Consider the following 22732-nt stretch of genomic DNA (forward strand, 5'->3'; position numbering starts at 1 on the left):
ACTTTTGTAGTCAGAAGAAAAAGATGTAATAAAAATGATTCCATGAGACCAAACTTATGCAAAGTCAAATCTGGGCACATCTAGTGTTCCTTTATATCGACTCTGAATCTTTCTTAAAACTTGTTTCCTTGATAACTTCGCAGAGCAGGAGACTGAGTCCTTTTGGCTCCTTGCATTGGTTTAAGTGTTGCCTAGCTTCAGTGAAACTGGCCACGTTTCTTCCAGCTCTTTAATTTTCCCACCTTCAAAATCCTGCAATTCTTATCTTTCTGCAATTGATTGATTTTGCATCTTTAGGAAGATTTCCATTGTTTCTATGCTAATAAACAAAAAAAGCCTTTCCCCAAAATGTCTTCTTTGGGCAAGGCAGAAATAAAAATTAAGACATCTTTGCATGCAGAAAGTCTCCAGCAAATTGTGTCTACCTGTTTCCAGTTCATCAGTCCTCTCAGTGCTGGCTCCTGTTGTACTTTTTCTCTCCCTGAGAGCTTTCTCCTACTCATTGCCTAGAAGTTGAGTCTATAAATCAGGTTTTATTCTCCTGATTCTCCCCAGCTATAGCATTTTTCCAAACTGCTCTTGGTATTGACTCTCGTAGAAATTGTTTTTTAAAAGAGCCTGTATTTCCTCCCCCAAATTTTTAAAGCAAAGATTTGGAACATTGAATTAAACTATTGATGATAAGATTGAGATGGAGGGAGCTTTAGAGTTCATGTGGAATAGCTCTTCTATTTCACCCATGAGGACGCTGGCAGTCAGGGAGCTGGAGGGATTTGCACAGAGTCTACAGCAGCTGGAGAGCTGCAGTCACAACCCAGCTCCCCAGATCCGCAGACCACCACCTGCCAGTGTTCACGCTCTGAGCTCCTGGTATCAGGGTATCATGAGCTTGGCTTTCCCATGCTCTGGGAAGAAGCCGTGAGGTGTAATAGGAACCAACCAACCAGGCTGCCAGTTTAGGAACAGGAAGGGTCCCAAGGAGACAGAAGGGTAATAGAGGAGCCTTTCCTCTCTGGTAAGATCACTATCTCCTGGTGCTGCAAGGATGCCTTTTGAAATGTGAAATTGAAATTACTCTTCAGTAATGAAGATGCAGTACTGCTGTCAGTGTACCTATTTGTATCTAGCCATTTTCTTTTCTTTCTTCTTCTTCTTCCTTTTTTTTGGTGAGGAAGATTGACTCTGAGCTAACATCCATGCTAGTCTTCCTCTACTTTATATGTGGGATGCTGCCACAGCATGGCTTGATGAGCAGTGTGTAGGTTTGCACCCAGGATCTGAACCTGTGAACCTCAGGGTTGCTGAAGTGGAGCACGCAAACCTAACCACTATGCCACCAGGCCTGCCCCACAATTTTTTTTTTAACAGTCATATTCATTAAAGTCATTAGTTAGAAGTTACCAGGTAGAGTGAATTCTTGTATTTCCAATGATAATTTAATGTTTGATGAACAGAGAGAAGTAATCCAATCTTGAGATATTTATAGTAAAATAATAGCTAATTATACAGATAAATTCTTCAATGTAATACTACTTATTATACCTATGTTGTCAGACATGTCCAAAATGATTTCTAAGTCATGTATTTGTTTCTAATTTATTATCTTTTCTTTAAACGCATAGGGTGTAAGAAGTTTGAAATGTTCCTATTTTGAGCCTCGCTATATCCTGGTGGTACCCATGGACAAGAAAAATTATGAGGGATACTTGCGGAGGAAAGGATTATTTAGTCGTGTAGAGATTGAATTTGCTGTCTCCAGGGTGGACCTTTATGTTAAAATTAATCAGAAATTTCCAGGATATTTTGATGCGGTAATCAATGCAGGTCAGTAACTTTCAGCCAAGTTTTGTTTTTGAAGTGTAAGGTCCCTGGGGAAAAATTTGCTCCAAAGTACATTCTTATTGTTGGCTGAATGCAGTTTCTTGTGGTTGTAGGACTGAGGTCCCTGTTTCCTTGTTGGCTACCTGCCAAGGATTGCCCTCAGTTCCCAGAGCGTGCTCCCAGGTCTTATCCATGTGGCTCGCGCCATCTTTAGGCCAGCCACAGCACATCCAATCCCCCTCATGCTTTGAGTCTCTGCCTTCCTCTTTTGCTACCAGAAAACTCTGCTTTTGTGGGGCTCATGTGATTAGAGAAGCCCACCTGGGTAGTCTCCCTTATTTGCCCAAATTCAACTGATAAGTAAGCTTAATTACTGCAAAAATTCCTTTTGCTATGTAATGCAACATAGTCACGGGAGTATTATCTCATCGTGTTCACAGGTTCTACCCACTCTAGGGGAGGAGTTTGTACACGGGTGAAGTGGCTTCGGGTCCTAGAATTCTGCCTACCACAGTAGTCATAAAATTAAACGTAGCTAAAAAATCACTACGACCAAAAAATGCCACAAAAAAAAAATACACCAAATTGACTGTATTTTGATGTGATTCTGTTGCTTTAAAGTACCCTCTCTCATTTACTGTAGATGATCTGGATGTTGCCTACCAAAAACTGAGTCAGCTCATTAGAGAATACCTCGGACTGTCTGAGGAAACTGCCAAGGCTCTGGCTCCAACTGCAGGTATCATCCTATCCCTTTCGTGCCAGAATTGTGTGTGTGTGTGTGTGTGTGGAAAAGAAAACAAATCTGTGACTTATTCTTTGGGTGCTCATCACCCAGGCCATAGCTGGTTTTAATTCTTTACTCCCTATACTTCTACTTCCCCTGGGTGATTGTCCCCACAAAAGAGCTGCATGAGTCAGCCCTCTGAACCTGAGCTTCTGCTTGTCTCGGTGACCGTGATGGAACTCAGAGGACTGCCCTTCAAGGACATGCAGGCCAGTGCCTTGGAGGTTCATAGTAGATAAGAGTCAGCCTCATGGTTCAGAACTCAGCCTTCCAGAGGTTTGGCTGCCTTGTGGGGCTGAGGTGGTGTTCTGATTGGCAGATTTGTATGTAGTCTTGTTTTAGTCCAAGGAATTTCTATCTCCTTTACTTTGCCTTGCCCCAGTCCTGAAAAGGCTGCACTGCAGAGTATAACGGCAGAGGACATGAGTCTGGTCCTGGCCTGCTGCTCCCTTGGGCAAGCAGCTTAGCTGTTCTGAGCTTCCGTTACTGTCCTGCTAGCTGAAGTTAATGTTCCCCACCTGCCTCGTGGATCATGCACAGCAAACGATGTAGGATATGTAAGAGTATATCTTCTTGGAATCTAGGAATTCAAAAGCCCTACTTAGAATTTTGGTACATGAGTATTTTAAGATGTATTTTAAAGGTTCGCCCCAAATCTGCCTCATACCCATTAGGATGGCTACTATAAAGAACAAAAAAAACACAATAAAATAGAAAATAAATGTTGGCAAAGTGTGGAGAAATTGGGAATGTAAAATGGTGTAGCTGCTGTGGAAAACAATATTGTGGTTCCTCAAAAATTAAAAATAGTATTACTATATGACCCAGCAATTCCACTTCTGGGTTTATACCCAAAAGAATTGAAAGCAGCCTTGAACAGCTATTTGTACACCAATGTTCATAGCAGCATTATTCACAATGGTCAAAATGTGGAAGCAACCCAAACGTCTATCGATGGATAAATGGATAAACAAGATGTGTTATATGCAGACAATGGAATTTTATTCAGCCTTAAAGAAGAAAGAAACTCTGACATATGCTACAATGTGGCTAACCTTGAGAACGTTATGCTAAGTGAAATAAGCCAGTCACAAAAACATGAATACTGTATGTTCAGAGACAGAAGGTACAATGGTGGTTGCCAGGGGCTGGTGGGAGGATGGAATGGGGAGTTTAGTGCTTAATGAGTACAGAGTTTCAGTTTTGCAAGACAAAAAGAGTTCTGCTGATGGATGGCAGTGATGGTTGCACAACGATGTGAATGTACTTAGTGCTACTGAACTGTACAATTGAAAGTGGTTAAGATGGTAAATTTTATGGTACGTGGTTTTGCCACCATAGTACTAAAAACAGAAGGTCTCCCAATGAACTGAACTGCATTCGCATATCACGTATTGTCAAATGTTAGCACGGGCCCCTTGCTGCTGCACAGCTGTTACAGCCAGTCCTTGCGCAGGTTTGTGGTCACGTGTAGTTTAGCCTTTGTGACCCTTCGGCCAAGGAGGATTTTGGTTGCCTGGTTGCATCCTGGCTAGGCTGAGGCAGGCCAGGTCATGATTTTGCCAGAGTTCAAACTAATTGTGCTGTTTTGCCATTTTAGACACTTTTCCTAGATCAGGTGCCCCTGGAATTCTGGGATGAGGCCAGTCTGAAACTGTAACAACCAACAGGTCATGACTGAGGTTTTCCTTAGGTATGTCTCACAGGAGAAAGTGACCCGGGGACAACCTACTGACTGGAAAGCACCTGAAGCAAGTGCGCCCTGCCTGAAAACAGGCATTAACAGGGGAGTGGAGGACTGTGCTCCGTCTCCAAAGGGGGATCATTCAGTCAGGGGCGTGGCGGTGTGCTTGTCCAGCTCGGCTCCGATTCGCTGCCTCGGGCATTGGATCTTTAGAAAGCTCTGCCGGCCCAGTTGCGTAGTGCATCTAATGAGGCATCTGTAGCTCCGTGGAAGTTTCTCTTGAGGAAGTCTGGCTCCCTTTGCTTTCAATCTTTGCAAACCCAGCAACCTTCTGATCTTTAATTTGGTCCCGGGGCAGACTTGTCCCTGTGGGGCTTGTCCCCTACGTTAGGACACCCTGCCCCGATCCCTGAGCCAGCCCATCTCTCTTTGTAAATTAATAAAATGGCGTTCTGGCTTTCAAATCAGCCCCTTGTGGGTTTGGATAAACATGAGTCAGTCCCTTGAGCCCGACCAGTTCTGAGTAACTGAAAACAGTGTGTTTCTGAATCAGCAGCACAGGGGGGCCTCTGAATGGTGGCGCTTGAGCAGCTCTCTGCCTCAGTAGCCAGCCAGGCTCCGTCTCTCCATCTTTTCTTATTCTACAAGCATCAGAACACTGACTACTGGGTGCAGTTGCCATTCGGTTAATTAATAGACCAGACAATGTATGCATAGAAAAGTGGACTCCTATTTTAAGGGCCATAATAAAACTTCATTTATTTGGACCAATTGGGTTAGGCCTGTCTGATTTAATGAAAAGTATGAATTATAGAATTTGTAAAAATGTTATCACTCTCAGATACATTTAATAACTAAACTGGGCCATCCGATTATTGACTAATATAATCTCAGCTTTAAAAAGTAGATGGGAGGGTTTGTAATTAATGTATCAACTCACTGGCCTCAACAGACCCCTGTTCTTCTGGCAGGGTTTAGTATTTTGGAAAATAATGTGTTTTCTTAAGGAGCCAAACACTTTATTTTATGTATACAGTTAATCTGTGGAGGAAGTTTCATTTTTCAGTTGACGGTTTAAGGATAAACTTGCACATAAAGTGACTTTGTGCAGGCCAGACATTATTCAAGTGACTATTAAAAGTTCCAATTAACATAGTCCTCCTTAATAAGCCTTACAGTGTCTCTAGTGGCCAAAGAGTAGAGGCAGAGGCCTCTCTGGGTTTCAGGGCCATGAAGCTTGTGCCAAGGAGCGTGGGCCAGATGTTTACAGATTCCCTGAAGGTGAGCGGAGCCCAACCAAAATCACCTCAAGGCCCAGAGCCCCAGCAGGGTCACCTCCTTGGGTCTGCCCGGCTCTTACCTCTTTGCCTCCGCTCTGAGCTGGGTCACTCTGATTTTAAGTTCTGTGGTTTAGGTATATTTACCTAAGTACCTACCTTACTTACATAAGTGGGATCCCTAGAAACAAAAGTCAGTAATTTTAGTACATATAGCACTATATTCTTTTTATATAATTGAGCTGTCAACAGTAAGAAATTGAAATAAAAAAGATTTAAGATTCTTTGAAAGACAGTTTTTTTATTTTTTTTAAATTTTTTTATTTTGAAAGACAGTTTTGTCTGAGCAATTAGAAAACTGAAAGGAAATAGGAAGCCTTAGTTTTGTATTCTCAATTTCACCAATAATCATAAATTTGCTTAGAGATCACTTTGAACTCCCATTTCTAAAAAACAAAAACAACTATGTATAATATTATGGAACATTGTTGGAATCTGATCTTCCAGAGCTGAGGTTTTTCCCAGCTGGATTAGACTATTCATGTGTTAGGTTTCAGTACAAACAGAAATCTGAGGGCCAACGGCATTGTTGTCATGGAAGCAGTAATTCTGTATCAGTGCAAACTGAAAATTATTCCCCAATATAATAAAGCATAGCCTTATCTTTAGTAATTTTATGTTGCTAATTTGTAACTGAGAATGCAATTTTAATTTCTATTCTCAGTGGTGAGGAAGGCACAAAGTGATAAAAGTAAGCCAGCGGTCCATCAGTCTGAGTAGAGCAGGCCCATTACCTTGGACCCAGAAATGTAAACCTACACCAGGGGAGAGACAAATGGAATTCTCATTTAATACATGTATAAAATAGTAACTTTAGGTACACAGTGATTTGAAGTCTCGAGATCTTTAGATGTACCATTAATTAAAAATGTATATCAATTAAAGTACAGAATTGTCTTATTTTTTCCCCCATAGCAATGCAGATAGTATTCATTTCTAAAGCATGAAGACTGAAAAAAAGCCTGAGTAAACAATATAGTCTCTATAAAAATAAGGAAAAACTCACTATATTCACAACTCATATAAGGGATGTTTTTACCCTCCATTTGTCTCTATACAACCTATTTCTGGAATAGTCAGTGCTTCCAGCAAAGCTTTTAAAAAGCTGATTCAGCTACCACCCAGAGTTCTTGCCATAAAGATCATAAAATAAAATTATATTTGCAAATTATTATTCAGAATTCTGACTAATGATAGAGGAAAATGATGATGGTGATGATGAGTCAAACAGGGGAAAATTGAGCAATTTACCAGTCCATAAAGTGGTGCCTTTATCTCTAATAAAGGGCATGCTATCATTTGCCAAATTATGTGAATTGTTAAATTGTGAAAGTGGGCAAAAAAAAAATCCTGTATATCTGATTATAGGAAACCAGGAGGCTTAAAGATGGAAAGAAACTTCAGCTTTGGGTTTCACTGTTCTTATATTATTCTACCTTTTTTAAATTTACTTTTTTATTGTGGTAAAAAGAAAACCATAAAATTTGCCACTTTAACTGTACAATTTAATGGCATTAATTGCATTCATAACGTTGTGTAACCATCACCACTACCTATTTCCAAAATGTTTTACCACCTCAAACAGAAACTCTGTACCCACTAAGCAATAACTTCCCTCATACCCTAGTAACCTCTAATCTACTTTCCATCTCTATGAATTTACCTACTCTAGATATTTTCACTGTTCTTCTATTTTATTTTAACCTTGTTTCTGGACTAAATTCATATGTTAATTTATAACTGTTATAAACTAGGGAGATAAGAATGATGAACAGGGCATCCCCTCAGAAGCCCCACCAAGAGGCAAGCTTTCCCTTGTTCCCCCTTTCCCACCCCTCAACCTCCCACCCCCTCCGCTGCCCTCCTCAGAGACATCTGGATTGCCTGGATGCATAGGGTACATGCCTGGGCTAGGAGCTTCAATGAGAACCTGGAGTAGTCCAAGCTCATCCTGCTTTGTGACAGCAGAGGTGGCCAGGAGCCTGGTTTGCTTCTGGGGATGGAGCACTCTGGGATCACCTCCAAGGTCTGATTTGGTTTGGAGTCTCTGAGTATCAGGCCTCCCCCAAAGTGAGCTGAGACTAGTTTCTTCAAGGCTGTTCCAGAGCGGCATGAGCCTCTGACCAGTACCATTTCAGAGCCGTGTTCTTGGGACTGGGTTAGGATGCTATTTGGGCCACCCGAGTATATCAAGGCTTCTGTCATAGACAAGTACCCGCTGGGATGATTGTGTCCATGAGAACAGACTCACTCTGAGAACTTGCTCCCATGGTGATTGAAGGAACAATCCCTCTCTGCAACATCAACCTTGCTAGTGGCCTCTGAGATCCATTTCTGAAGCCAGGGCAGACTTGGAGGGAAAAGGGTGACCCTGGGAGTGGGGGAGAGAATAGCAGTTTGGATCATGGATTTTGGGGAGCAGCTTCTCGGAGCCGTGGTGCCTTATGATTCCATAGATCTGTTCTTTCCTTTTTTCTTTATCACTTATCTTTTGGGTGCCCGCCAAGGTCTGTGCACCATTTACCAATGCCAGGTATTGGTAAACTGACATGACTCCTCACAGAGCTCACGGCTTCTTTAAGAGGACTGCCATTAACCAAGGAAACAGACAGGACTCCACCTGGCTCAGATGTCCATCTTCTAGTTTCTACCATTAAAGCAGCATTGACCTCTAAGGTGGTGAAAATTTAAAATCTCATTTGCTTAGAATATTTTCTTGCCGCTATCAGACCTGGAAATAAATTTTGCTTCTGTGAAAAAGCCTCTTTATGTTTATTCATTAAAGTTCATGTTTTCAGTTGAATAAAATTGTTCTAAGTTCCACTAAATAAGAGAATTCTGGGCACTTAGTATCCCCAAGGAGAAGGGACAGTTGAATTCTTCTATATGTGTAATTTTATTCTTTTTAAGTGCCTATGTGTATCCCAAAAGGAAAGATATTTTTTGTTATTAATTTCTAAAGCTACCTAATCGTATTTGTTAAGATGTGTTTAGCTAACTTCTTTTTATATCAAAGCAGGAGCTCCCTCTAGCAAGAAGACTCCCTCTGGGGTTCCAGCACACCTGGTTCCATCCCCGAGGCGCTTGGCAAAACTGCAAGCAGATGGCCAGATAACAGAGCATCTCTCTGGAATGCAGATTCATGCAAAGATCCCTGAAAACCAGAACCTAGCTCCCTCCCAGAATCAAGAGCTGACTCAGGAGGGAGCAACCCATCAAAAGGAGCTTTCTCCCAATAGCCATGTCACTGCTGAGCCTCCTCCCCAGCCCAGTTCATCAGCACTTGGTATTCCCCAGCAGGCCCAAGACTTATCCCCAAACCAGAAAGAAGGGGATGTTCAACAATCAGATCTTCCTTCAAAAATATTAGCCACAAATCTCCCTGAAAATGAGGCCCGGACATCTGAGGTGAAAGCAGGTGAAGTAGGGCAGCCTCCCACCACTCCTTCCCAAGGGCCTCCTCAGCACCCTGATGCCCCTCCAGCCCACAGCCCTCAGCCGGACCAGGATGAGGAATCGGGGGAGGCCAAGGTAACCCCTAGGGACCCTCCCCTATCTGAACCTCCACAGGGGCCTGGCCCAGCATCCCTCAGCCCCCAGAGAACCCAGGGTGAGGAAACTGAGCCAGCCAATCTGCCACCCTACAGTTCCCATCATGATCCTCCAAGAGATCCTTCTCAGCCTGATGGGGCCAAGGCCCTCGGACCATCTCTGGGAGAGTCTCAACAACCTCTGGAGGAGGGAACCTCCAAAGCAGAAGTTGTCCGGGTCAGCACTCCTTGCCCAGAATTGCCACAACCCCAAGACTCAACAAATACCAAACAGACCCAAGACAAGGAAGACGCAGTGGCTTTGCTTCCCAGAAGCCGGCTGGCTCCCACCAGGCTGCCCCAGCCTCGCGTCCTCGCTCCCCTCCAGAGTAGGAGGCCTACACCCAAACTCCTCTCCCCCAGCAGGGAGGAGGCTCTAGGAACGGCCTCGGGTCAAATCATGACTCCCTCTCCCAGGCCTCCGCCAGCTCAGGACGGAGATCCCAGTAGACTTCCTCCCATCAGCCCTCCCCAGTCCCAACCACCACAGAATCTGAGTTCCCGTCCCGACCACAGTCCTCGGCAAGGCCAGGAGGAGAAAGTCAGGGAGGTGAAGCTCCCTCCAATCAGTCCACCCGTCCAGGAGCAGGCACCGCAGCCCGCCGCCGCTCCACCCCAGGAAGAGGAGGCCCAGGTAGTCAGGCTCCCTCGCATTCCCACTCCCTTTGCAAAGCAGCAGCTGCCTCAGAACATGGCAGCTCATGATGATTCGAGGCCTGCAAAGGAAAGGCAAGCTCCAGAAGCAGACCTCTCCTCTAGCGAGAAGATTCCAGATATGCAGCCCTCACCCCAAAACCAAGAGCCAGTGCAGCAGGTGGGGGCTAAAAAAAAAAAACTCCCTTCTCAAAGAGAGACAGCTAAAGGACCACCACATCTGAAAAAGGCACCTCCTGGAAGTCATCAGACAGCCTGGCGACCGGAAGCCCAGAGTAAGCTGACCACCCCACAAGTACCTGACCATCCTAACCCCAGCCCTCCTCAGAGCCCTGGGGGGAACCAGAGGAGAAAAGTCCATACACCAGAAGTTCGTGAACCACCCCACACTGAATCATTGCCTGAAGATCCCCAAGTACAGGAAGAGAAAAGGGAAAAAGTACATTATTCCAGGAAAAAGGCCCATACCAAGCTCCCCTCAAATGACCTGGCTCAAAAGGTAGCTGTGTCCAAAAAAGGACCATCTGTGAAAAGAGAGAATTCTGAAGGATTATCTCAAGAAAATAAAACTGCCCTCAGTGGTGATCAACCAACTCAAGAGGGTCCACCCCAGCACAGGAGGCCTCTCCAGAGGGCAAAGGCCTCAGCAGAGTCAGGAGTGGATGGTCCTGCTCTCGGGGAGCGTCCAAGGAGAAGAGAACAGGTTCCCAAACGGGGAAGGTCTCAGAAGAGAGAGACTGCTTTGGATCCCCCAGAGCGGGATGGTGTGGCCCCCACCCAGCAGCCTGTCAAAGAGATGCAAGTCCATAAAGGGACCAGTCAAATCAGAGAGAGCTCTGTCCAAAGGGACAATGCTTCCAGGCAGCAAACCGAAGAGAAATACACCCCGAAACACGGGGGAGTACCACAGGACAAAAGTCCTGCCACACCTCAGAATCAAGTGTCTGCTGAGGAGCAGGACAGTCGGACAGGAAGACTGCGGGCTAGGGGCAGTCAGAGCACCAAGGTTTAAGCCATCCCTGGGGTCCCCAGGTCATTAACATCTATGCCTCCCTGAAGCCGTGCTGTCACAGAATGGAAAGCTATGGCCAGGGCACTATGAGTCTATACATCAGTTTCCCTCTGCAACTCCAAGTCCGCGCAGGTGGAGGGGTCTGCCAGCGCTGTCCAGCCACCGTTCTTAGAAGGCCGCCAGTCTTTGCACTTCTCTGCCTCCTTTGTGTCTTGCCGTTGCAGCCTGGAAGAACAGCCCCTGTAGTGAGATGCATCAGAAAGTAATTTCCCCTCTGCCAACTGATAGAGCCAGTCTTAAAGGTTGGCATCAGCAAGAAGTCTTTGTCTTCAAATTCGCACAGATTCCACCATGAGTTCCAAATCTGGCTGAAGCAACGCTATTGAGTTTTGTTCTATTCATTAGGAAAATTCACTTCTAGATTGGAAAATTCTCTCATTATCTTGCATTATCGAGGGGTCCATAAGCTAAAAGAATCCTGAGAAAGGAAGCCTTTGCAGTTTCTGGGGCTTGGTCTCTCCCACAGAGATTCCAAACCCACAGTTAATTTGTGAGAACCTTCTGAAGGGAAGAGGACAGGTTCTTTGTTCGTGTGACACTGATCGAACACTTCAGATTCGCGATGGTGTATGTTGCCTGAAACTTACTTTTGTTTTAAATATATGTCAAAATGAATACCTTCCTTCTCTCTGAATAGGAACCTCATGTAAATTAGCCCATGCCTTCATTATGCCAAACCATCTGGTTGAATTTGCTAAACGAATTAGTGGGGGGGAACATTCAGGTGAATCAGTTTTTCATTTATCTATTTGTACTGTCAGGATTCTTTTGCTGACAAGTGACGGGAGTCCAACCTGAGCCAGCTTGTGTGAATCTATTCGGAGGAAGTGAAATATCTCACACAGCTAAACTATGGGGAGGGCAGAGGTGAGGCAGAGCCTCCGAGAGATTGGGGACCAGTTATTGAACATAACCTGGACTCTCTTCATCTCCAGTATTCTCGTCATCTCCCGGACTGTCGTCGTCTCCTGGACACTTGTCATCTCCAGGACTCTCATCATTTCTCATCTCTGTTTCTTTCTCCATGTTGGCTTCGTTCTCTTTGATAGAAATGACTATGTATCAGTTTCTGTACATGTGGCAGGGAACATGGTCACCAACTCCTCTCGAGTTTTACATCTGGCTTTACATCTGGCAGCTCTCACCACTAGAAAGGGGTTGACTCGGATGTTCCTTGATCCTAAGATAAAAAAATTCAGGGGAAGACTCTGCTTGGCCTGGCTTGGGTCAGATGCTCATTCTTAAACCAGTCTTCTCTGGCCGGGGGCCAGGGTCACATAGACATACCCACTGGGCCTACTCCTAGAGTGTATGGAGGCTGCATACCCAGAAAAGAGAATAATTGTGAGCAAAGTAGCCAATCCAAGATTTGACTCTTAAAAAGTTATATTTATTGAGTGCATCTGTGTAAACAGCAGCATGCTAAGCTATATTTGGCATCCTGTACTTAAAAACTTGATGGCCAAATGCCAATATAAATATGTTTTATCATACATGAAAGGTATGTGTCCACAAAATTGTTTGTATGTCAAATGTTATTTTGCGTGTCGTAGAGGAAATTGATATTTTAAAGAGTCAGTATGCAGGAATCCTCTTGTAAATGAAGAGACTATGTTATACTAATAATTACCTGCTAATTTATCTGTTTTGTCTAAGATGAAAGTAGTAAAGTGAATTTTTAACATATCATAATTTATTTTTATTTAGTTAGTTTGTCATCCAACAAACATTAATTGAGCACTTCCTATGTGCCAGACTTTGATAGTTGCCAGACAGTAAGATGATGAGGATGCTTCAAGGGAGACAGATGAGAGGTGTCATTACAACACCATGTGATTAGGACAAATGGAGGCCCCACAGAATGCTAGGCTATGTTTAGCATCAAATAGATAAGAAAACCCGTTTGTTAACTTTTCCAGAATGTCATAAAAGATACCAAGGAAGGACACTGAATTCAGCTGGCAATGTGAGAATTGGATCAGAAAACATTTTCAAGATGAAGCCATCCTTCAGCTAAGTCATCAAGCTTGCAGGATTAGTCAGCTGACTGATGGGAGAGAAGGGAAGGTTTCTTAGAAGAGTGAACAGCATACGCCTAACCATGGAGGCAAGAGCAGGCATAGCATCTTCTAAGGATTCAAATGTCAGGAGAGCAGTAGGCATATGTAGAGCCAAAGGGCCTTTTGTGCTATGCTAATGAACTTGGAAACTTGATCTTCTAACAATGGGGAGCCATTGAATAGTTAATTTTTTTGTCTTAGAAGCGTGTGTCTAGAATTAGTATAGAGATAAATTTAAGGAGGGCAATACAGGAGCCAGGAAGAATGGCTGGGAAACTATTGCCTTAGTCCTGACAAGATGGTAACGCCTGAAGTAAGACACTGTGGCAGGAATGGACAGATTCAAGAAATATTTGGATTGGATGTGGGAGAAGGCAGACTGTGAAAGAGGGGAAGAAAATAAGGATAACCACCTGTTTTATATGAGCTGTGTATGGGGCATTTTAGAGGTGCCATCCTTCAGATAGGTGAAGAACTTTAGAAATTTACTTGGTTTCCTCCTTGACCAACTTGTTCTGAGGCTCCTTAAGGCATTGGGGGGTGCGTTTTCATCAGGGTTCATACAGGAAGTGAGAAGCCAAATTTCCATCCACTTGCCTTGAAGGAAGCTCTGGCTCCTTTCTCTGGGGTCCATGATGGTAAGGTGTTGGTCTGTGTTTGTGTTTTTGTTTTGGTGGTATAAATGTCTCAGATTCAGTGCAACTGCACAATGTTTTGTCCGTGGTCCGAGGAAAGGATTAAAAAGATCATCAACTCCTCTCTAGTGAGAGAGGTTTTTATTGCTATTATTGATTTTCTTGGTATGAGGGAAACTTCTACTTTTTAATTGTATAATATAAATATTTAAAAATTGTCATTTTCCATCTGCATTTGCAAACAAAGTTCATATAGCTACCATTTGGTTTGTTTCTCAGCAAACTGATCTTTACGAGGAAGAAAAAACCCATTGTGGACTTCAGTCACTCTACTAGGTAATACAATTTTCAGCTTTTTAGTAGAAGTCTGGTGCATAGTATTCAGATCAACAGAGATAATAGTTCCACTGGGCATGAGAGCCTTCTTCAAATATTTAAAGAGCTAAATCAATTATTTTAGAGCCTAAAAGATAATTTGACAAAGGGCATGATTGGGTAATTCACAAAAGAAGAAATAAAAATGGCCAATAAATATGTCAAAAAGTATTTAACCTCACTTAAGTTAAAAGAGAATAGACTCTTTGGGGGCACCAAACTGGCAAAGATGGAAAACAAATTAATGCCTCTTCTTGGTGAGGCTAAGGGTAAATACACTTTCTGTGTCATCAGAAAGTAAATTGGTACAACTTTTCTGGGGATAGTTTTACAGATATCTATCAAAGCCTTAAAACTTTGCATATTTTTAACCTAGTATTCTAATCCAAGAATTATCATAAGGAAATAATTTATGTACAAGATGTTCATATTAATGTTATTATAATAAAATCTGGAAATAATCTAGCCACCTAATGGAATTTTAAAAATAAGTTGTGGAATGGGGCTGGCCCCGTGGCCGAGCGGTTAAGTTCGCGCGCTCCGCTGCAGGCGGCCCAGTGTTTCGTTGGTTCGAATCCTGGGCGCGGACATGACACTGCTCATCAAACCACGCTGAGGCAGCGTCCCACATGCCACAACTAGAAGGACCCACAACAAAGAATATACAACTATGTACCGGGGGGCTTTGGGGAGAAAAAGGAAAAAATAAAATCTTTAAAAAAAAAAAAAATAATAAGTTGTGGAAGAAAGGTTATATATGCTACAGCCACATGCTAGAATTCCATGTTGCTATTATAGTCGCGTTTTAGAAGAATATGTGGGAGAGGAAAACATTTGTTGCATGTTAAGGAGAAAGCAGGTTAAGGAGGTATATCCAGCATGGTTCTGTTGTTAGCTCTGGGTTGTTAGATTATAGGTAATTTTTACTTTCTCATTTACGCTTTTTAGTTTTTTCTAAATTTTCTACCGTGAACCTGTTTATTCAGAAAAAGTTATATAAAATTAAATTCACATACTTGAAAAGCTGTCATGTGAAAGCAGCAACCTTATGTTCTATTTTGATTTGACATAATGAAGAACTTTCTGAGAGTTAGAAGTCATTTGCAGAGGAGCAAACAGGATTTTTCCAGAACTTAGATACTCTGTGATGGGAATCTTACAGGTCTACATGTGTGGGGTGATCAGTTGAACTTGAGGGAATTTAAGTTTCCTTTTATGATCTATGATCCATTTACGACACCTGGCTCTGCTTGCTAGCTGTGAAGAATCCAGCAGTCTGTTTTATAAATATAGTGCTTAGTACTAGAAAATTGCACACAGTTAGTATGCTCATTAGATCAGTAGCTTTCAAATTTTTTGGTCCAAGATCCATAGCTAGGAATATCTTTTACAATATTGTGACCTACACTACACACTCGTAGGAAATAAGTATCATAAAACAACTTCACTATCATGATCTGCTGTGATCTTTTCTATTCTACTCAATCTTGATTTTTTTAAGTGCTGGTCGTGACCTATTAAATTGATTTCACAATTTAATTCACAGCCTGCAGTTTCAAAAACCCTGGACTGAGTGCTCTTGAGCTTTGCTATGGTGCTGTTCTTAGAAGCCTGTCGACCAGTGGCTTCCCTGCTCTAGTTGCCTTCAAGGGCGGTGGGACAAGTTGGCAGGATTTATGCTGAATTCTTTTCTGGGACAATAGCAAGGATCCAGTGTATTGGCAGTTATGCTCTTTGTCAATGTTAGGACTTCAGATAAAATATATCCAAAATTCACATGCATAGTAATAAGTTCTTTTGTAGAGCTCAAAATACCGACTTCAAAACAATCTTGATCAATAGATTTTTTGCCGCCAAGTACTTTGTTGAGTTCCTTTCCTTTTGCTCCATGACAACACTGAAGATCATCTTGTTACCCTAAAAGATCCTTCAAATTCTACTTCAGATAATTGCACTATTTATACAGTGTCTAGCACAGGATATTCATAAATGAATTTAATTAATTGCTTAGTTCAATTTGAAAAACATAATTCTAGAAGTCACTTTCCTTTATTGATCAGACTTTCAGAGAAGAGAGTAAGAAGAGCCTAACTGTTTCTTTGTGTTGATGATAGACAAATAATGTTAGAAGACCAAATCTTTAATCTTAAAGGTGATTATGAGAGTGCTGTCATAATCATCAAAGATAATGACCTTTTTTTTAAAAGATTGTAAACTTAGAAATTCATGATTTCAAATAAGACTAAAAGTCAAAATAATCATAGGAAATTCCAGTTCCATTGTGATCTAGTTGTGTGACCTTGGGCAAGTTACAAAGTTAAAAGTTCTCATGCATGAAATAGAGATAATAATAGTAGCCATTTCAAGCTTATTGTGAGGATTAGTTAGTTGAGTTAATATATTGAAGAAGACCCAGAAAGATGTCTGGCACACAGTAAGCGCCCATATGAGTGTTTGTTAGTATTAACATGTAAGCAGCAAAAACATTTTTAAAAATAGCATTTTATCCTTAATTGGAATAGGATAACACTGTTTAAACTAGATGGAAATATATGGCAAATGGAATGATCTCTCTAAAAATCCTTTTTAAAATGTTGACAACCTTGATTGAATTAAGGAGCTTAAACAGAATTAGAATAATATTGGAAAGAAATTGTGGTTCAGCAAAATATTACAGAGATCAAGAGATTCTTTCCTGGGCATTCACCTGCAGCATTGCAGCGTGGAGAAGTGAGTGGGGAAACATCAGCTCTGAGGTTATGATGAAATTTTCCTGTGACACACAGTTAAAGACTTGTAATAGCACCTGGCACATGGTATATATTCAATAAACGTTACCTATTATTTTTACTATTACCATTTCATTGTTGATAAAATTAAAGGCATTTATATTCTGTGTTTCAGATTGGCTAGGTGGTAAATGCTGTCAAGTTACTTGACTCAGGAATAAACTACCCGATATTGCGCATTTTTCTTTCTCTTTGTGGCTGGTTGAGAGAAAGACTGGCTTTTACGAGCTACCAGATCTAAAGACCCTGTTTCCAAGGACAAAGATAGAAAAGCAAAGTGAAGAAAGACAAAAAATATCTTTGTTAGAGGAAGTGACCAACAAAACAACATCTTTGAAAAGTTGTTCTTGAAGGATGAGCCCTTGACAAGAAAAGACCACACTTACCAGAGATGGGGGTGTAGAGTTGGGTGGAAATCACATCAAAAATCTAGTTATCAAATGTATTGCTCAAAGGAGAGGAAAGTTTTAATTTCCTGAAGGTTTCTATCCCATTTCCTGTCGATCATTGCTACCCTTTTCTTCTCTCCCTCTCCCAAATTCTGTACACATGCAGATCTTATGTATGAAGTTTCCACTCTTGAAATTTACCTGCCCTGTATCTTTTGTCCTTCAAAGTGTCAATGAACTACTTCATGATAAATTCATCCATTAAAAGAAAATGAAATTCAGGGCACTATTGTTATATGTTTTAATTAGGAGATTCTGAATACAGTGCCCGAATATTAAGCCCATTAGTTCAACTCTACTGAGGACATTTCAAAGTATGAAGTTCATTGGAAAGAAATATTTCTTGTACCTCACTCTCTCTGTGTGAGAATATGCATTTGCATGGTTTCCTTTGTCTTGTTGTAGAATCTGTTCCCTGTTTAAACACCTGATTATTCCTTTGATTGGACACTCAAGAATATAGCACTTTCTTGTTAGGCTAGTATAGGGAGGGTGTTCATTTTACCATCTATAACATGAACATTATTACTATGGTTCCTTGGACTTATGTGGTAGCTTTCTACTATAAAAGCTTATTTGTCTGTGGAAAATTATTATGGATATTATGTAAAATGATTATTTTTCTAGTTGCTATTATTCCTTTCTTAGAAGCACGGATAGACAAGACTTTTAAGATTTAATTCTGTCCTGGAAAAATAGCTTCTTTTGGCACACTCAATTTTGTGATATGAACTGAGCTTTTCCCTTAATTTTCCACTACAAATTGTGTAACTGTCCTATTAAAACTAAATAAATATTTTAAATTGTATAGCGGATTATTGTGCTTTAATTTGTTTTGGGCCCTTTTTATGGTTATTGAGACGTTTACAGGGATTTTATAGGTATTTACATTTTATATATGTGTATATATTTAATCATGGTAGGTATAAATTACTCTTGTTAGTTAAAACAACCTCACTATTACCCAAATAAACATTTTTTTAAAGCCCCATTTGAGTGAGAAAACATTGAATGATCCTGAAACCATCTGGCTCGCTGAGAACTTTGGTCTGAAATGAAAGCCTGTTTCCCCGTCCTACCTTTCCTAGTGTTTTTAAGGAGAGGCAGACTCTAGTACTGATTCATTTTTTTTGCAACGTTTTATTTAAATGTTAAAAAATTTGTATTTAGAAGTGTTCAGTCTCATGTTTTTGGACAATAGGATGATTTAGTTGCTTTGCTATAAAAGTAATCTCTTCAATGTAGAAAAATTCGTTATTGATCTAGGGATTTTCATTTTTCAAAATTTTCACAGTCTGACCCCCAAATTCTAATTTTATTACTAGTTATTGACATGGCTATGTGCCTGTAATATCAGATCATCCACATCTTTTTACTTTCTCCTTTCTTTTATACGGTAAAAGGCCCTGTTTAGTGTGTGTGATGATATGATATTTAATATACATACAAATGTTTTATTCTCAGGTACCTGGCCTCTACTGCATTTGTTATTTAGGTTGAAGTCTATGCTCATTTTTTAAAAGTGTTTTATACAGATATTACTTTAATTCACTTGACTGCAAAGGGATATAAGTCGAAAGAAAAGGTCTAAGCTATTTAGAATTAATTTGAGATGTAGTTCCCATTGTTGCGGATATTTCCTTTATATTTTCCTGCATTGGGTAATGATACTAATCCATAAAATAACTTTAAAATCCATCATGCATCATTAAATTCATTTATGTTTCATTTATGTTTAAATAAATTTAGCCTATATACTGAAGCACTTGGTACTTTTTGTGGACTGTAAAGTAATTTATGTATATATTTTTAATGTTGCCTCAAGGTTGACTTTAATTTAGATACTTCGAATAAGGCCACATTAAGAAACTTTGTTGCAGAGTATTGTAAGATTGGTAATTATGTTTTTTTAAAAAATTGAGAAATGCGATCTCTTGTACATTGATGTATTAAAACATTAGAAACTATATTAAGAAGTGTATGAAATTCTTTATTACAGGAGTCCAAGTCATTATGGTGGTGGCATTACGATGTAGTTTAATAGTAATCTAAACATATTATCTTTACCCAACATATTTTGCTGCTGAGAAATCATTAAGACCTTACATTGTTGGAATTACAGCTGCGTTGTATCATCAGATTGAACTTGGCTTATTTACAGCACAGTACAAATGGCCTGTCTCAGAAAGCTTGAAAAAGGAACCCAAACACAAATACTATGTTTTGAATAAGCTTTTAGACGTATGGGTCATTTCTATGGGAATTATTTCAATGAATATAGCTTCTGTTTCTTCCAATTTTATCTTACTTGACTTTTTTCAAATTCATCTGGTCTTTTTCACAATGCTCTGCTCTTAGGGTTCCATCAAATGGACAAGTGTTTTTTAAAAAAATGATCACAGGGATTCATCCGCTCCATCTCATTTTTCCCCTTGCTTAGCCATGCTGAATTCTTTACTGTAATTCAGCTGTCTTAAGCATGTTCCTGGGTCCTTACACAAAGCCACTCTCTCTGCCTCATATACTCTTGCTCCAGTTATTTGAATGCCTTTCTTCTTCGTGACTTCAGGTCACTGTCTAGACGTCATCACCTTAGAGAGGACTTCCTTTGACCGTCATGCCTTCTCTCACTCTGTCCCCTTATCCAGCTTTCTGGTTCTTTGTCACACTTGTCACTACCTGACGTTATCTGACGTGTTGTTTGTCTCCAACATGAGAGTGTAATTCCCACAGGTCAAGGACATTTTATTTACTGCTCTATCCCTGCCATCCAGAGCACTGTCTGGCACATAGTAGATACTCAGCAAAGATGGGTTGAATGGCTTTCCCATCACGAAGATTTCACAGAGAACGTTTCCACGTACAATTGTCTCCTATTTTCACTGTGATTGTTATAAACACAGTTACTCTAATGTTCCTTTTCAGAGTTCTCTCTCACCTGGGGTTCCTTGGGTATGGGTTTGCCCATTTGTTGCGTCTTCTGAGTCTCTCCCCTCTCTCAAGACAGGTGCTGGGTTGTGGAATTTTAGACTTCCCTACCGTGATTAAATACTTTTACTCATCTGCAATGGCCTTTACCTTGTTTTATCGGCTCGGGATTGCCACACAATTGGGTGTGAGTTCAAGTTCAGTTTCCATACCAGCACATAGCACAAGATAAGAGGTCTGATTTCCCGTGGGTGTTTCCACCTCTAGTCCAGGTGAGACTCCGTGCCCAGGCAAAGTCAACAGTAATTATTATTATCTTTTTCTAAGACAGGGTTTTATCTTACTTTCAAGTTGAAACGCACATACTTTATACAGTTTGTTGTGCTTGGGAAAATCCAGATAGGAAACATTTCTCTCTTCAGAAAGTCCCTTTATCCTATTTTATGCTTTTTATTTTAGACTTTTTTTTTTCCCCTACCAGATATTAAGACACCTCAGCTGAAATATGGAGAGTCTCCTAGGAAACCTACTACTTCAAATTTATGGGATTTCCTGGATCCTACAGACAGAAACTACTTTGTGGAATTATGGGCCAAACTTGCAGCCAGAAAAACACCAGTGGTAAGGAGGGGCAGAAGGGGGAAGCTGCAAAGGAGCGTTACAGCGTCAGACAAAAAAGGGATTTAATATTTTGAGGTTAATAAGTTTCCCCAAAACTATTCTCTCACTAGTGTCAGCTGAAGACAATTTGTTTTGCGCCTTTCTACACCTCTAATAGAATAGTCAGAGGTTCTAAAAATAGAATATTCAGTGTAGATTTTGTGAGTACCTTTCCCCAGGTTCTTTGTCAAAACTCTGACACCCAGCTCTTCCAGTTAGCAAGAATAGAAAAGCACTACCATAGAATTAATGCTGTAAAGTATGTATTTCAAGGGAAAACTTCCCTTGTTGTTGTGACGTAGTTTTGAGTATTCTTGTACTGAGCCTTCAAAGTGAGTCCCTGTTTTATAGCTCAGCACTGTTTAATCAGTCATAAAGCTTAGTCCCAAATCGGTTCTCTGAGAACTCAGAGAAATCAGCGTGTCCAGGAGTATTGAATTCAGAATTTGCACTGCCTTCAAGTTAGGTTGTGCTCATTTTCCATTTGTAATGATTTTTATGTGATGATCTGGGAATACAAAGAGACGAAAATCACTGCAATTGCAGTTGCCACAAAAGCAACAGAAATTTTGTTTCGGTTGTCAACTCCCTGGTTGTGTTTCCTTAAGGCTAGGCTGTTCCAAGCAGATAATCAGATCATCTTCTAAAGTCAGAACCATAGTTGGTGCTCAAAAGAATCAGACAGGTTACGTCAGACGAAAAGTCTCAGGCTGTGGTATATAGAGCAGACTCATTCTTCAAAAATTAGTGCAAATGGCAGCACTAGTAGAGAGCACCTATCTGGCAGCCACAAGGCTGGAACACCCCAGGACAAAAGTAGCATAGCTAGGTGAGCTAACCACAGACTGTAGAAGATGCCAATAGCTCTGCTGCAACCCATAGTGGACAAGTGAGATTTTGTGGGTGCTGACAGTGACGGAGCGGCAAATATAAGTGATCCTACCCCTGGCTGCTGGAAAAGCCCATAACACCATTGCAGACCCCAAGGAGGGAGCACGTCTAGGTGGGTTGCAACAGCAGGCACCAGCAGCCTGAAGCCCCCCCCCCCCACCCCGTGACGGCCCCCATGGCAGAATAGAGAATCCAAAGGACCACTGTGACTACGAGGAGGTGCCCAGGCCCAGTTAGCAACTGCGGATAGGGTTCCTGGTTGGTGCAGTATAAACAGCTGCTCCCCCACCACACCAGCAGAAACAAGTGGAAGGAGCAACTGATCTCTATCTCTATGCGGAGGCACAAATCTGCAACATCAAGCAATATGAAAAAATACATTAAATCCCCAGAACAGAAGGAAAACAACAAATACACAGACAACAATCCCAAAGAAAATGAAATACATAACCTAAATGACGATGACTTCAAAACAGCCATCATTAAAATACTCAATGAGTTAAGAGAGAATTCAGATAGACAACTCAACGAGTTCAGGAGCTATGTCACAAAAAGTTTGATATGATAAAGAAGAACCAAACAGAAATACTGGAAATGAAGAACACAATAGAGGAGATTAAGAAAAAGCTAGATGCACTGAACAGTAGGGCCGATAATATGGAGGAAAGAATTAGCAATTTGGAAGATGGGAATATAGAAATGCTACAGGCAGAGGAGGAGAGAGAAGTAAGACTAAAAAGAAATGAAGAAACTCTCCGAGAATTATCAGACACAATTAGGAGATGCAACGTAAGGATTATAGGTATACCAGAGGGAGAAGAGAAGGAGAAAGGGGCAGAAAGCCTATTCAAAGAAATAATGGCTGAGAACTTCCCAAATCTGGTGAGAGAGATGGATCTTCAGGTGACAGAAGCCAATAGATCTCCAAACTTTATCAATGCAAGAAGACCAACCCCACGACATATAGTAGTGAAGCTAGCAAAAGTCAACGACAAGGAGA

The 22732-nt window shown here is 41.1% G+C and overlaps 1 protein-coding gene across 8 annotated transcripts in view; it reads left to right on the forward strand.

Moving 5' to 3' along the window:
* Positions 1 to 22732, forward strand: part of LRGUK (leucine rich repeats and guanylate kinase domain containing) — a 109269-nt gene that overhangs the window by 58172 nt on the left and 28365 nt on the right. For 3 of the 8 annotated variants that reach the window (XM_001498102.5, XM_070265828.1, XM_070265829.1), the window contains 3 exons: positions 1623 to 1824; positions 2465 to 2560; positions 20663 to 20802. In XM_001498102.5, coding sequence (XP_001498152.2) covers positions 1623 to 1824; positions 2465 to 2560; positions 20663 to 20802 — 438 coding nt within the window. Of the gene's footprint in view, positions 1 to 1622; positions 1825 to 2464; positions 2561 to 8645; positions 14162 to 20662; positions 20803 to 22732 lie in introns of those variants that run through there. The other 5 variants (XM_023639703.2, XM_023639705.2, XM_023639714.2 and 2 more) reach the window with 3 other exon arrangements.

This window comes from Equus caballus, chromosome 4 (assembly GCF_041296265.1).
Source record: "Equus caballus isolate H_3958 breed thoroughbred chromosome 4, TB-T2T, whole genome shotgun sequence".
Lineage (NCBI taxonomy): Eukaryota > Metazoa > Chordata > Mammalia > Perissodactyla > Equidae > Equus > Equus caballus.